The 15,929-nt window shown below is 49.7% G+C and overlaps 1 protein-coding gene across 1 annotated transcript; it reads right to left on the bottom strand.

Moving 5' to 3' along the window:
• Positions 1-12,734: 12,734 nt before the first annotated feature.
• LOC142774367 (uncharacterized) lies at positions 12,735-15,129 on the bottom strand. Its single transcript, XM_075874751.1, has 2 exons — positions 14,976-15,129; positions 12,735-14,167 (listed from the first exon to the last, which is right to left on the bottom strand). Exons 1-2 carry the CDS (start codon positions 15,051-15,053, stop codon positions 13,865-13,867), a joined length of 381 nt encoding a protein of 126 aa, XP_075730866.1. The 5' UTR covers positions 15,054-15,129; the 3' UTR covers positions 12,735-13,864.
• Positions 15,130-15,929: the final 800 nt, after the last annotated feature.

Below are 15,929 nucleotides of genomic sequence, written 5' to 3' on the forward strand. Positions count from 1 at the left end.
TGGCGTAACGATAAAGGACCGTACGTGTACTGTACGATTGTCATGGGTCCCGTTAATTCGGGAGGCGATCGCCGGGCTAATTCCAAGGGCCGAAGTATCGGCCCCCCGAACCGCACCACGAAAGCGTGGACAATTTAGAAGTGGTCCTTTTTGGCGCGCCAGCGGACGCCGGCTGTGGCCCAAAGAACAAGTCAGAGCCGAGAGTTGATAACCAACCAAAATCATATTCTCAATAATGGCAGATCGAAAACAATACACAAGAATGCACACTCCACAATAGTTGCATACAATATGTCACCAATCAAACAACGTACTACACAGTACAATCAGCCACCCTCGAAACAACGGACACAGACAACAATACGCACTACAATGCAGTCGCATGCATTGAACAACCAAGACACTTAAAGGCTAAAGAGATAGAAAACCTATTCAGTCCAAAGTTCTTGGAACAAAAGTCTAGATGATACTCTTCCGAGAATCACTCACTCAAAGTCCAGCGTTGTTGTCGTTCCGCGGCCCCCGAAGTTTCTCTTCCAGGAAACCTCACGTCTTCAATAGGCCACTCTCCAAGCTTCAAACTTCTTCGCCGGAAACACGTCGGCTTCACACATGCAGCTGTTGCCACGCGTCTTCGCTCGATAGGGGTAAACCCACACTCTTGCCTGTAGCTCGAGTCGTCACCCCTCAGGTGAAAATCCTCTTCTTCTCCTGCTTTGTCTCCACGAACAAAACCTTCGCGGACTACACGGCGGAATCCCTACGCGCTTTGGCGCTAACTTCCATCTTCTGATCTCTCACCTCGGCTGCTCCATTAAATACCTTCCGCGCGAGATTCCAGAAAGTTCTCGTTGTTTCATCGGCGCGATATGCAGCGAAAGCTGGGGAGAGGGCGAGACGGTTCGAATGCCGTCCGCGACGGATGACTCAACCCGGCCTCGCCACACCCCTTTCCATCTAGAAAATTCCAGTTCTTGCTCGGCCGGCCGCCGTTGTGGGGTGAGGAGGTTCGTCGGCGAGCCTACGCTTCCGAGAGGGGAGGGTCGCGCTCCCGGGGAGTCCCTGGGATGCTTGTTTTCTCTTTTTTTTTTCGTTGACCTTGCGGCGTCTCTTCCGCGCGTTATCGCAAGAATTTGGCAGCGCGCCCATTTTGAGCGCTCGTTCTGTGACACTGCCCCCCACTTTAAGAATATTATCTCATAATATTCAAAACCACACAAACGAGCGCGAACAGTCACCACACACTCTGAAAGACTGTAACACAAACCGTCGCTCATGACACTTCACATTCACAATATATCACTCAATACAACTGTACATTGCAATTGAATCTCACAACACATAGAGTATAGCCACAGGTACATGAATACAATGCTCCATCACATATTCCAAACAATACAAATATACAAAGCTCTCATTACCACAATTGTACAATACTATACATCACGTCACAGCACAAACACTTCGACACTTGTGACACAGGATAAGAAGAACTTTAACACAACATATAGCACTCAGCCCTGCCAAACACATACCGATTTGACCTCAGCACCAATCCTGTTCATTTCGAGCGGCGCTTGCGCCCTTTCTTGCGGTGCTCTCTCGATCTCTTCTTATTGTTTTTGCTCGTTTTGTTCCGGCGAGCCCCTTCCAACGACGGTATCTGAGGTAGCGTCTCAGCCATCGTTGTCACTTTCGACACTGCTAACGGGTCATGACGCTCAACCGATCCTGCCCGGTTATTCAACCGCTTGTTCACGTCCCGACATTTGGCCTGGCTGGCCGACTCCGTCACCTTTGCACTGTCGATCGGTTGAGGTCGTGCCGACGTAAGTCCAGCTGCCCAGCACGTGAACTCATTCAATACGATGATGTTCTCATTCACTGTCTCTTTCGCCCAGTGTTCTCCTTGGGCTTGAGTGAAAACCTTCACGGGCTGCTCCTCCACTGTATCTCGCCGTCGCTGGCTTGGCGAGGACTCTATCTTAGGGTCTTCTCCCAAACATTCCGGATCATTCGGTCCTCGCACACCGTCGATGTTTCCGATGACAAGGTCGTACAGGGGGGTCGTCATGCATAAAGCAGTAACCTTCCCGCTGAGGTACGGGGTTTCAACCTGAATTTCTGCTTCGGGAAGCACCCGAACCGTACGATCAACTAGGCAAACCGGTTTCGTTTTGCCTGTTAACTCACTTTCCCGTACCAAATTTCTCCGCACGATAACCGTGGAGCTACCGGTGTCTCTTGACACCGAAACCTTTTTGCCCGCAACTTTTCCAGACAGCGTTGGCATTCCCTTCGTAACACCAGTTGGCTGTTTTGCCATTACAGCACCCACAATAGGAATTTTCTCCCCATTTTCAACTCTACGAATCCATCTGTGACGGCATTATTACCGGATTTCGGTGCCGCTTGCACACAGGATACCTGGTTAGTTTGACTCGCTCCGTTTCGACATGCGTTTGCTTTGTGCCCAGCCTGACCACACTTGAAACATTTTACAACCGTAGGGCTCGTAAAGTTAGTTCGGCAGTTTTTAGCACGGTGACCCACTCGGTTACACAGAAAACATCGCGGAATGCTCTCCGGTGCACGCTTCTTTTCTTCGGGAGCCGATTTCTTCGAATCTTCAGGAAACTCCTTCTTGACCCTGGCCAAATTTGTTCCACCTTGCGCTTCCAAGAATTGATCAGCCAATTCGAGCATGCCTTCAAGTGACTCAGCCTTCCTCTCTTTCAAGTACAGCGACAGGCTTGGGTGGCAACTAGTAAGAAATTGTTCTCTAATTAGGAGCTCTCTAAGCTGATCGTACTCCTGCGCTGTCCCTGAAAGTTCAATCCATCTGTCGAAATAATGGCAAAGTCGGGCAGCATACTGTGTAGCCGTCTCCCCATCAGCTGGCTTTCCTGTCCGAAATCTGTCCCGGAATCCTTCCGCAGTAAATCTAAATCGCTTCAGCAAAGCAGCTTTCACCTATGCATAGTTGGCTGCATCGGTCGGCGTCAGCCTGGTGTACACACTGAGCGCTTCACCACTCAAGCAAGTACTCAAAGCAGTTGCCCATTGATGTTCCAGCCAACTCTGGCTCCTCGCAATCGTCTCAAATCGGTGAAGGTACGCGTCAAGGTCGTCCTTCCTTTCATCAAACGCTACGAGCAGCTTGCTTGGGTTCAAGCGGAAGCCATGATCTTCCCGTTCGCTGCTTTTAACTCTAGCTTGGACGGGAGTTTCACTTCGCTGCTGCAAACGAAGCCGCTCGAGTTCCATCTCGTGCTGTCACTGCCGTTCCCTTTCCTCTCTTTCTTATTTCGACCTCTCAGCTGCCAGTCTTTCTTTCTCCAACTCAGCTGCTTTTTCTTCATTGGCCCTCTCAGCTGCCAACCTCTCTCGTTCCAACTCAGCTGCTTTTTCTTCCTTGGTTCTCTCTGCTGCCAACCTCTCTCTCTCTGTGGTGGTTCTTGGGCCCTCAGACGCAGAAACCCAAGACAAGGACAAGAGAAACATATATTGACTTCACACACAAAACAATCACAACACTGTGGCTATCTGTACAACACACTGGCTCCGTAATTCAGTCATACAGTCCCTATGGCTACGCGCCCGCGAGTAACCCACGCGTCCTCACTACTCGGCAGTCTTAATTCCGTCGGGTGCCACTCACGCTCCCGCTGAAGACGATGGCGTCGACGATGCAACCTCGCCACGGGGAGGTTGCCAAGTGCACGGAAGCTCACGAGCAGACCATCAGCTGCTCGTGCTGGACCAGGCGGCCTCACGCTGCGGCCGACGCAACACCGAGGTCGCACCTTCAATTGGCGGTTGTGCCGGACCGGCTCCGACGTGGCACCGTGGCCACGATCTCGGTGACTGGTTGTGCCGGACCCGAGTCTGGACAGGATCAGCCGCTTGCCCTGGCCCGCACGCTTGTCCGCCACAGGAACAGCATGTCAGGCCCGGCCCGGAACCGCCACTCGCCTCAGGAACATGCCACGCTCGTCCCGGTTGGGTTGGTGACACCCGCTCGTTGGTTCGGTCCCCTGAGGCCCAACGCCTAGCGCTCTTGCTAGCTGGCCGCGTTCTTCCTCTGCCCGTCGCTGTTCCGAAACTCACGCACTCACGTTCGTCTGACCCCGTGCACACTTTGTCTTCGTCGGTTATTTTCCGCTGTCGGTTTCACTTCCAGTTTCGATTTGAAGCACTCTTACCACACTCTCCAACTCAGCTTCTTTTTCCGCTTTGGCTCTTTCGACCGCCAACCTTTCTTTTTCTAGCTCAGCTGCCTTTTCTTCTTTGGCCCTCTCTTTTTCTTCTTTTTCCTTCTGCGCCAGAAAGACCCATCTTCTCACCAAGAGCTCCTAACTTTTCGAGATCCATTGTGTCGCGCAAATGAAGTCTTGCCGCGTGTAAAAAAGTATCTGCCTAAATCAGTCTATCGGAACACTCCCCTGCACTCGTTAACGAGAACACTGAGCAACACACAAAATCGTTCCGATAGCACTATCAACAACTCGAGGCACTTTCTCACTACTTTGGACACACTGTGCACCAAAAGGTCCTGTCGCGGACGCCAGATTAATTGTCACGGGTCCCGTTAATTCGGGAGGCGATCGCCGGGCTAATTGCAAGGGCCGAAGTATCGGCCCCCCGAACCGCACCACGAAAGCGTGGACAATTTAGAAGTGGTCCTTTTTGGCGCGCCAGCGGTCGCCGGCTGTGGCCCAAAGAACAAGTCAGAGCCGAGAGTTGATAACCAACCAAAATTATATTCTCAATAATGGCAGATCGAAAACAATACACAAAAATGCACACTCCACAATAGTTGAATACAATATGTCACCAATCAAACAACGTACTACACAGTACAATCAGCCACACTCGAAACAACGGACACAGACAACAATACGCACTACAATGCAGTCGCATGCATTGAACAACCAAGACACTTAAAGACTAAAGAGATAGAAAACCTATTCAGTCCAAAGTTCTTGGAACAAAAGTCTAAATGATACTCTTCCGAAAATCACTCACTCAAAGCCCAGTGTTGTTGTCGTTCCGCGGCCCCCGAAGTTTCTCTTCCAGGAAACCTCACGTCTTCAATAGGCCACTCTCCAAGCTTCAAACTTCTTCGCCGGAAACACGTCGGCTTCACACACGCAGCTGTTGCCACGCGTCTTCACTCGATAGTGGTAAACCCACACTCTTGCCTGTAGCTCGAGCCGTCACCCCTCAGGTGGAAATCCTCTTCTTCTCCTGCTTTGTCTCCACGGACAAAACCTTCGCCGACTACACGGCGGAATCCCTACGCGTTTTGGCGCTAACTTCCGTCTCCTCCTGATCTCTCACCTCGGCTGCTCCATTAAATACCTTCCGCGCGAGATTCCAGAAAGTTATCGTCGTTTCTTCGGCGCGATACGCAGCGAAGGTTGGGGAGAGGGCGAGACGGTTCGAATGCCGTCCGCGACGGATGACTCAACCTGGCCTCGCCACGCCCCTTTCCATCTAGAAAATTCCAGTGCTTGCTCGGCCGGCCACCGTTGTGGGGTGAGGAGGTTCGTCGGCGAGCCTACGCTTCCGAGAGGGGAGGGTCGCGCGCCCAGGGAGTCCCTGGGATGCTTGTTTTATCTTTTTTTTCGTTGACCTTGCGGCGTCTCTCCCGCGCGTTATCGCAAGAATTTGGCGGCGCGCCCATTTTGAGCACTCGTTCTGTGACAACAATGTCAGTGCACCTTACAGAACACTTAGTAATCAGAATTTCCAGAATTATCCCCGACGGGGCCCCGTGAAAGGAAGTGCAACTCTGAGGCGTACATCTACATCTACATACAGTTCGTAGTCGGCGCATCTCTACCCTTCGCCTCCCCTTTTTACGAAATATTTTTTTCGCGCCACAGTCAAATGAACCCATACTTCCGCCTCACAGCATCGGATTTTTTGCACACCATGGATGACAGCCCCTTGTAGGGAAGGGAGTTCACTGAAATTTTCTTTTGCTCAAAGACAGGTTGTGTTCACTGAGCGAAATGATTGATTAAACCTCAAAGAGGACTGTCCAAGCGTCCATCTGCATTTCTAAGCTATAGTGAAACCATGAACACAGCGTGTGCCCTGCGGGTTGAATGAAGCCCCACCCCATATTCACGCTCCATTTCCAAGAAAACAAATATAAAAACATGTTGAAAGCAGGCAATCATGTGTTTTGATGACTCCTTGAAGAGTTGGAAAGTTTATCCTTACCTGGTGAAAAAAACGTGTTCATTTATTAAAAGTTGTTTTCATTATTGCAGTCACTTCACAGGTAATAAGAAATTGTCTTTCGACGTTAGGAAAATTATCGTTGTTAGCTCGCGCCATCGTCGTCATCGTCGTCGTGCGCTTCGAACACTGCCAGCGACACTCGACGGCTTAGGAGAGCGAACACGGCTGTTGCGCCGACGCGCACGAGAAGGCCCTGTCGAACGACCCGAGTAACTGCAAGGGGGCACGACAGCTCGCAGGTCCTCCATTCTGCACGGCGCAGTCCTGGAGGAAAGACGCCACCCAGGCTTTGAGTAACGAGACTGAGAGAGCGAGCAAGATTAGATTAGATTGGTAGATCGTCGACAGTGGAGACTAGATGTTTTAATACTCGGCGACAACTTTTCTTGACACTGAAGGGAAAACTACGGACGCGGAGCTTCTGCACATGTAGCACTACGCGAAGGATACTCCGTTCTTGCGCGCGTCTCGTAACGCTGTGGAAAGTGACAGGGGCGCACCATCTGCGTTTCATGTAGACGCAGACACCACTTAGCGTTTTGAAGTGCCGGGCGAGACTTTCTCAAGCGTTCAAAAACGCGAAGTCACAACAGGTAATTTAAAGGTATTACGAATATCTTACTGGCGTGAGCTGGGTCCTGTCTCAAACAGCTGCACCGTACAAAATAAAGGAGAAGCATTTATATTTCTCATTGAAAATGCGGGCGCTACCTTGGAACTACATTTATTGGCGGTTCATATTCAATGTACGCAATTTGGCTACGCTGAATGGCTACATTCATTGTACGTAATTTGGCTCCGTAGCTGTCCCTTCGATGCCAAGAAAAGTTGTCGCCGAATATTGGCCTCGAGGACATACCGTGGCGCCACCTACGTGATAACGTCACTCATAGGATGCCGGGTTAGTCTGCCAGAACACCGCATTTCCTGCGCGTTTGCTGTGGACACCATCCGTGCTTCACTTTGTTTTGAAGCTCAGTGCTTAAAGAAGCCGTATAAGACCTTATAATACGGGCAAGCAAACTACGAATCGGCGCCCCCGGTGGCACTCTCGTGTCTAATTTGCATAGTAAAACCGCGACTAAGAACTGGTGCAGCCATGGGGGACGATGCAAGTGGTGTCGCGAAAGCAAAGCTGCCGTATTCCACAACTACGCATTCTATATGTGACGTCGGTCGCAGCGCTGGCCTTTCTAGTGGAGGCCCTCGCGGCCAATAGTCTTCCATGCGTCGCGTGAGCACAATTTCCAACGTGTTTTGGCTTGGTTATTGACAATTGTTGGTAACTGTTGGCTAAATTAAGATAAGTGTTGACAGAAGCGTAGTACCCGTTGTCATAACAACGTCGTCTTTATTTATTCTTAATTCGAACACACACATGCGCCACCTAGAAAACAGTGCATGGCGCTTCTGTCTGAATATTTTTAGAGACAAAGCTCTGCTGCGCCATGTCTACCAAGGGCGCTCAACGCGTTGCAATGACCGTGAGCCGCCGAAGCGACGTGTGGCAGGTGTGATGTCACGACGCGTGATCAGCTGCGAAAGGCGTCACAGCCGCGTACTCTTAACTGGAGACTCGCCGCAGTGGTACCACGTGACCACAGTGGCGAGATTCGAAGGGTCTCTAAGCCACCCAGTGGTACAAACTTGGTTGTGGCGTTGTAGTTGTGCAAAAGTCTACAGTGAAAACGCCAGAGTTCCCTGTATCATGGCCGCTGCATAAAAAGACCTTGTTTTTTTATGTTCAGACCATGGCTGTTTAATTGAAATTTTGTGGTCCTCTCTCGTTCGCGATTTCCTTCTCAACGCTGCGTTCCTCGGTTCGTCGTGTGCCATCTACCCGTCGTTATCCATCCCCGAGCATTTCTTGGTAATTTAGGGGTCTTTCAAAGAAGCATTTTATGCTTAGTGTTTGCGAAACAAAGCCGAACATAACTTTCGCGGGTGATATCAGCAAATTTTAAACCTCAGCCAATTTATTTTCTCGATATGTAACGTGATTCACGCGTTTAGTTGTAAGCGGACTTCACTAGTTGCATGTAGCGAGTGCACGTGACCTTACCGTGAGGCATCCCGCCGTGTAAACCATCCTGACCGGTTTTAGAGAGGGCATACGGGGTAGCCTCGGGCCGCTACTCGCGTTCGTCGCGTCGAACACCGCACTGACGCAGTCGTACGCCAGCAGGTTTTCGAAAACACCATCGATCGGTGAGCCAGGCGGTGGACGGCAACCGGCGGGCAGCGTGCTGGTGTCAGTGACTACGGCTCTGAGGTACCTGCACACCCAAGTCATACGTATGCAATCTAAAGAATGTTTGCACCACATGGGAAGTCGTTTTAACCAGAAAGTGTTTTATAACGGGGTTCACCGAGACTACAGTGACGTCATTTCCGTCACGGAAGTGACGTCGGTAATATGCACGTGAACACATTACACAAAAAGACAGAAGTTATGACTATTTGTATGATTGTGAAGTCGAACCCACATGCTCTCCAAATGCGAAGATTAGTACCCAGTACTCTGCACAGCGCGCTCCACATACACGTGGTTTCAGAAACGCCCTCTTAACTCTCGCACATTCTACCTTTCACCGTTTGGAGAAAGCGATGTCCTTGTATGGAGGAGGTGAAGTAACACTGTCGTGTCTTATCGATTCCCATGACGAATGGATCAATCTTTTTTTTTTTTACACAACAGCAATCGCCGTATGGCCTGCTTTCGCTTCCTTGCTTGAAAATTCGGCGCTCTGCGCTTTCCTTTCATCATAAAGCGCTGAATATAGTTAGGCAGCTAGAACTTTCTCGCCTAGTTTCATACATGGCACTCAATTGAACCTGATTCTATGTTAAGAGTATACCAAGAATGTCGCAAGGGGAGGCAGCAAGCGAGATGGATGACAACTCTTTTTCAGGAGAGATTCCATACTTACGCTCCTAAATTAAAGGTAATGCCAACGCATTTAATTCACAGTTACCACTAACAAGCAACTGACACTTTACGTTGAGCTTCCGCAGTATAAACAACAAGATACTTTTAGACAACGGAGCATCCAATAATGTTATGGGGAAACAGCAATAAAAATACCCTTTCCACAACGTTTTTTTTTCATTTTCTAGTAATGTACATTTGTAATTCTCCTTCAATTTTCTTCATCGTGCTAAAGTATCGATTCCTGCTCACGACCTTGAACATTACGGCGCACGCAAACTGGGATACAAGCAATGCGCGCGCGCATACATACATGCTTACATACACACACACACACATACATACATACATACATACATACATACATACATACATACATACATACATACATACATACATACATACATACATACATACATACATACATACATACATACATACATACATACATACATACATACATACCATTCTCGTATAACCCACTCCTGGTTATAACATGACCACAACTACTTGCGACGGAAAAATGATGAAAAGAAAGTCACAGCTTTGCCGCAAAGGTGAAGCAGTGAATGCGATAGCAACAAATTGGAAAGTCGCGCGCAGAATGGTCAACGGATCAAACCGTGCCCCCCGTTTCTCACGCACAAACGACGAACGAAACGTACTCTCAGGTACAGATGAACGCGAATAGGCGTCTCAGTTGTTACTTGGCTGTATCTGAATAGCGCACTCTTTTCGCAAACGTAGACTGTAACAACGATTGCAGTGACCTTTGTGCGCCCTGTAACTAAAGCAGAATCGTTCCGGTGAAATACAAAAGCCAGCCAGGACGTACGATGCTTCCTACCACGAGATAAGGGCGCGCGAGTGAGCGTCGACCCCTGCTTTTTGCGGGGCAAAGTGCGCGTGGGAGATGAGAGCGCGGCCGCCGCGTCGTGACGATGTTGCTACGCGCGCTCATTGCGCCATCTTGCTGGTAAGGCTGAAAACACGATAACCCCCCCCCCCCCCCGAGACTCCCTTCAGCAGCGGTAAGTGGTGGATATAGATAGCTTGCCGCTTGAACGGTAAAGGACGTGATCGATCCTCGGTGGCTCAGTGGTTAACGCTTCGCGCTCACGATTCAGAGGACCCATGTTCGGTTCGCGCGTCTTATTCTGAATTTTCTTTCTTGCATTTCCATATATATAGATGCGTATACATATACGGTGAGCGACACCGGCGAAAAAGTCCAGTCGAGAGTGCCCACATAATTGCTATCGCAATAAAGCAAGTTCCCATGTATTGCCGTAAAGCTGCCTTTCTTGCATCACGGTGAAGCTGTGCCGGAGGCCAACTTGCGCACTGAAATTCGCGTATAACCCTCGAATTTCATGTACATTCGTGCGAGTTATACAAGATTAAATACGGTACATACGCGCGCACGCACGCACAAACACACAAACTTGCTAGAGTACCCATTTATATGCGCCAGAGTATTATGCCGAAACGACATGCGCCCGCATTTATACACTATAGAGACCTGGTGACGAGGCGCCTAGCGATGAGGTGGCCGAGCCCTCCCAGATTGGTGGCCGCAGGCCCGTCCGAGGCGTAGAAGGGCACCGCGAGAAGTGGCACGGGAACGAGCACCGTGCCGTCGACGGCCACCTGGACGTCGCCGTCGAGTGGGTCGAAGTGCAAGTCGTTCGGGGAGACGTGCCGCCGCCAGGCCTCTGCCGTCGAGAGCCAGTCCTCGAAGAACGATCCGCGGGGCGTCGGAAAGGACGCGTAGAAGGCGTCCAGGAGCTGGACGCTCTCCGCGTAGGGCGGCATGCCGACGACCACCATCGGTGGAGGCGTCGAGAACGACGAGAGCCACCGCTTTCTGCGAGTTTGTTACAGACGGAGGTTGGCGCAAGCATTTGACGACGGCATTGATTACAGCATTGACAATGGCATTGACCACGGCCTGACGAGCGGGCTTATACTTGCAAGTGGGTCATCATCATCATCATCAGCCTGACTACGTCCACTGCAGGACAAAGGCCTCTCCCATGTTCCGCCAGTTGGCCCGGTCCTGTGCTTGCTGCTGCCAATTTATACCCGCAAACTTCTTAATCTCATCTGCCCACCTAACCTTCTGTCTCCCCCTAACCCGCTTCCCTTCTCTGGGAATCCAGTTAGTTACCCTTGCATGTGGGAGGTTAGTTACCTCCCACATGCAAGAGGGTGCCCGTACTTAAGTTGCGCCTCTCCCCCCCCCCCCTTATTTATCGAATGGCGGGCACCATGTCAGCCGGGTTTCGTATCGTCATTCTTTAATGTGTGAGGTCATGGCCTCACAGGTTTCTGGCAACCGTGACAGCCGAGGATCCTTGCTGTTGCACTGCAAGCTCTGTACACTTCCCACCGTAAAAAAAACATAAAGAAAACTGGTGACCCAAAAGGAGATTGTTGCGAGAGGCTCATTGTCGCTTGATTGTTTTATTTTTGCATCTATTCTGAAGTTTGCTTTTGGGCTCGACCAGAACGTGGGTAATGGGAGGGGGGGGGCGAGTACGAAGACTTAGCTTGCTTTAACGAAGAACCTTGTACGCGCCTATAGCTGCCTATAAGTTTTCGACATGACAAAAGTAGTTTCCATACTTTTTTATTTGTATCTACGGAAAGTTTCTCAAATAGCATGCACGAAGAGTCGTCACCCCGGTGGCACAGTGGCGACGGGCCGGTGCTTGAAAGTTGACCCAAATGTTGCGGGTTCGAGACCTGCCTCGGCCCTCGCATTTTAACAGAGGTGAAATGCTCGAGGTCGATGCATTGCAAGATCTTAAAGCACGTAAGGGGTGTAAAAATGAGGAGTTTCAACCACCCCTGATGTGTGTATGTGAGCGGGTACACATACACATGCAAAATATAGATTTCGTTTTCTTTTTTTTTTGGGGGGGGGGGACGGGGTTGAACCACCAACCACGCCCCTTGCTACGAGAATCGTAGAAGCGCCAGATGCCGCACTCGAGAACTCACTTTTTGCCGAGGCAACTGGCAATCGCGTTCGTCATGCCGCTGACGTCGGACCGTTCTTTGTCAGAGACAAGGTGAACGAGGGCTGCCAGAGGTGGTTCCATGACGTGGGCAACCATGCGCAGGCAGAAGAACGTGAATGCCTGTTCCGCCGCCGATCTGGCGGTTGGAAGACAGGGCTCTCTTCAGAAAGATTACGCAAATCTTGTAATGCGAAGCAGCGCCAACATTCGTTCACTCCCTAAATAAGTCGCCAATGCAGTCAAGCTCACTCACTCTTTCATTCACTCAATCAAGCAATCAATCAAGCAATCAATCACGCCCACGTGTTGTTCAGTATTCCTTCATGGTTTGTCTCTGCGCTGGTCCAATACGAACACAAGTCAACAAGCTCAGCTCTACCTGTTGCTGCAATCAGTCAAGCTATCGTTTATTTCATTTTCCACAAGACCTGGGAGCGCAGCATATATCTTCGCGGTATGTTTTCGTGTGTGCTTGTGTGCCGGCGAGGAACCACAAATGGCAGAAGCAGGTGTGTCTCGTATATTTACTTCCGCGAAGCTGCGCTACCCTTTGGAGAAATAGGCGAATGTATGTACGCCATGTATACTGCAGCTTGCCGTAGCACATCGCGTGAAGGTAAGCACAATCGCGCGCAATACGATGATCATCGCGCGAGCGTCAAGCAAGAGCTATAACACCGCCACGTCCCACGATACTCATTCGAGGAGAGGGTCCTATCACGCAAGATTCACTCACTCTCCTTGTGATTACTTAAGCAGCGATCACTCTCGTCTTTTAAAGCTGATTAAACGAAGCAGTGCCAAAGTACGTTTGAACAGATGTTTCTCAGCAATTTTGTCACCACCCGTGGAAATGAGACCCAACGAAGAATACACTTGATCGCACGAATGAAATGTCCAAAATAAGGAGAAAGGGTTAAGAGTTCATTGTAATGACGATTATTGTAGCATGGAACAGCGAACGACTGGGAGAAGGATGCGCCATCTTGGTTTTCACAGTTCTGAAACGTGCCGCTAAGCGCCTGAGACATTAGACAAGTCCACGCTCGTACGATAACCTTCACGTCGCGCGCGACTGTACAGGAAAACGACATGTACGCTATTCGCTTCCTTTAGAGACGTGCGCGCAGAACAGGAAGAAAGGGGGATGCTTAAACATCTACACGGGGCGCAAATTTTGCCCGCCTGTTCCGTGGTTGCCTCACTGTACCGTGGTTGTCCCACTGTCCTTCAGCTGTCCCGTGGTTCAATGTTCTTGGTTATGGCCATACAGCTTAATTAACAACGGCGGCGGAAAACCCTTGATGTCCAGTTGCGAGAACTCTGTGCTTCCCTCGTTTATTCCCTGAAAACTCCTGAGACCAAATTTGGCAGGCCGCTGTGAGAAAGACGACATCTCTTCATATGGATTGTGCATCCACTGTGATACTAGAGTTCTTTCGGACTCGACCAATAAGGAAAGAGCGGTGGAGAGGGCAGTGAAAACTGTCAGAAAGTGCACATCCTATAGAAACTCTGCGCACGGTTGTCTCGTATGCGCGTTCAGTTGGTTAGAACTTACAATAGGAATCTAACAAAAAATAACACGTGTTGTGGCCATACTGTCTTTTCTTCAGTGACATGTGATTTGATTGTACGCCTGGTTGCGGGTGAGTTAATGAAATGTTCGTGCCGTTGTGTCGGTCAATCTTGTTTCCTCTTCTATCTGAATACTACAAACGACGCACCCCGAGGAACCAGCCAGGGATGGCTCTACGAGTGGGGCGGCCCGTTCGAGCACGTCCCAACTGGTCCACAGGAACAGGTCTGGAACGGCCATAAGTTTCCACACCGACTGCAAAGCGGGCTTGAGACGGCTGAGTCCGAACAAGCTTGTGTTCCTCGAGTACGGAGTCTTCGCTTCGACCGCGTCCCCGAAAGCACTGGCGCTGACGCCGCGGAAAGCCAGGTCTTGAACCTGCGGCCAGAAGGAGTGAAGAGCCCGTTTTTGTGCATCTAACCATGCCAAACTTCCTCCTCTTCCGACAACAGCGACCTTTGGTCGTCCTTCCTTTTCTGCATAAGTGATTTATCTGATCATCTATTCAGAAAGGCACGAAACTTACATGACGAGATGGCACAGGAAGGAACACACACGCTGCTTTTGTGGATGTTCTTCCCTGCTCCGTTGTGTGCTTGTCGCTTGATATGACGTCCAATCAAGGCTATAGAATACCTTAGTTATCTACCATAGGTCCTAATGCTCGTCAGGCATTATTTGGTTTGCTCAAGAGAGAATACGGAAAGCGTAGGGATTGAGGGCGAGAACTCTAAATTTCCCGACGCCCCCTCCCTCAATTTTCTTAATGTATAATCTACCAAAAATATAGAAGTAAGCCCAATACTGAGCGTTCTGTGCAAGACTTCCTATAAACTGACACTTCCTTCACCCCCTAGGAACTATCTTCGAAGTGGATAACGGTACCGCGATGCGTGCTACCAAATCCTTATCTCTTATCAATGCACAAATGCTTTAGAATCGGGACGGGATCCTGTCTTCTGCAGTCTTTCTTTTCTTCTTCCACCATTGTTGCAGAGGAGTAAAGCTCCGAGCACAAGTGGATCTAAAAGTTATTTATCGACAATCGCAGCGTCACAAGGATGTTGCTATGGGCGATGCTGCTCCCATGCAGTAGTACGGACAGGTTTCCAAATGCGAACACTGGTAAAGCGTTTTGGTTAGCTTTCGCACAGCTGTTTTCATCCGAAATGGCTTTCGGGCTCACCTTCTTAACTACTGCGGGTGTAGTCTCGGGGTCACTGCCCTCGAAGGCGGACGCTGCGTCGGCCACCGCCGTCACCATGGAGCTGTGCAGCGCCTGCCTCAGCTGTACAAGCTCAGGGCTCTGAGGGACGCCCGCGACGACTAATACGCTTAACGTGAACCTGCGAAAAGGGGGTCGCGTGAAATCGAGGACCGCTCATATCGGCAGTGAAGCGTGGAATGTGGAGGCGGGACTTCCGCACATTCACGTTACTTCGCAAAGTACTTCAGCATCTTGCATGCACTTGATCTGAGTTCTAGCTGCGTTTATGCCTGAACGCAGCTTTAACGCGTCGTGATAAACACATACCCGAGAATATACGAATTCGAGAAATGCATTTCATTTGTTCAGCGTACATTTCAGTGCCACACTATCAGTATGTTCTTTTTTTCTCTACTAAACGACAAATCTGCGGCCGCAGGCGGACTGACACACGCCAGGAACGCGGTAAAGAAAAGATGATGGTTGCTGTGATTTGACTATGTGAGCCGATCTTACACCTGTATAATACGAACTGCAGACGCTGGAGACTAAAGTGCGATCGTTATTCAGCCATACATACATACATACATACATACATACATACATACATACATACATACACGCATACATACATACATACATACATACATACATACATACATACATACATACATACATACATACATACATACATACATACATACATACATACATATTAAAGCTTCTCTCGATCATTTTTAAATTCTGTTCGGTGCTTGAAGATCAGGATTGCATGGGTATGATGGTTCAGCAGTTCGTCCGCGTGAGGGAAATTTTGCTTCGTAGTACCTTTTTTATCCTTCATCGGTGTCTGTTAGCGCCGTATATCAATATAAAACGTAAACAGCTCATTTTTTTTATGGATCTACACAGAGTCGATCACCTATCGGTTCT

This window comes from Rhipicephalus microplus, chromosome 10 (assembly GCF_043290135.1).
Source record: "Rhipicephalus microplus isolate Deutch F79 chromosome 10, USDA_Rmic, whole genome shotgun sequence".
NCBI classification, from domain to species: domain Eukaryota; kingdom Metazoa; phylum Arthropoda; class Arachnida; order Ixodida; family Ixodidae; genus Rhipicephalus; species Rhipicephalus microplus.

Bases quoted from the DNA above. Each gene is read 5' to 3' on its own strand.
- LOC142774367 (XM_075874751.1), bottom strand. From the start codon at position 15,053: ATGGTGACGGCGGTGGCCGACGCAGCGTCCGCCTTCGAGGGCAGTGAC. The intron at 14,168-14,975 runs GTGAGCCCGAAA...TTCTGGCCGCAG, and splicing joins CACCCGCAGTAGTTAAGAAG to GTTCAAGACCTGGCTTTCCG.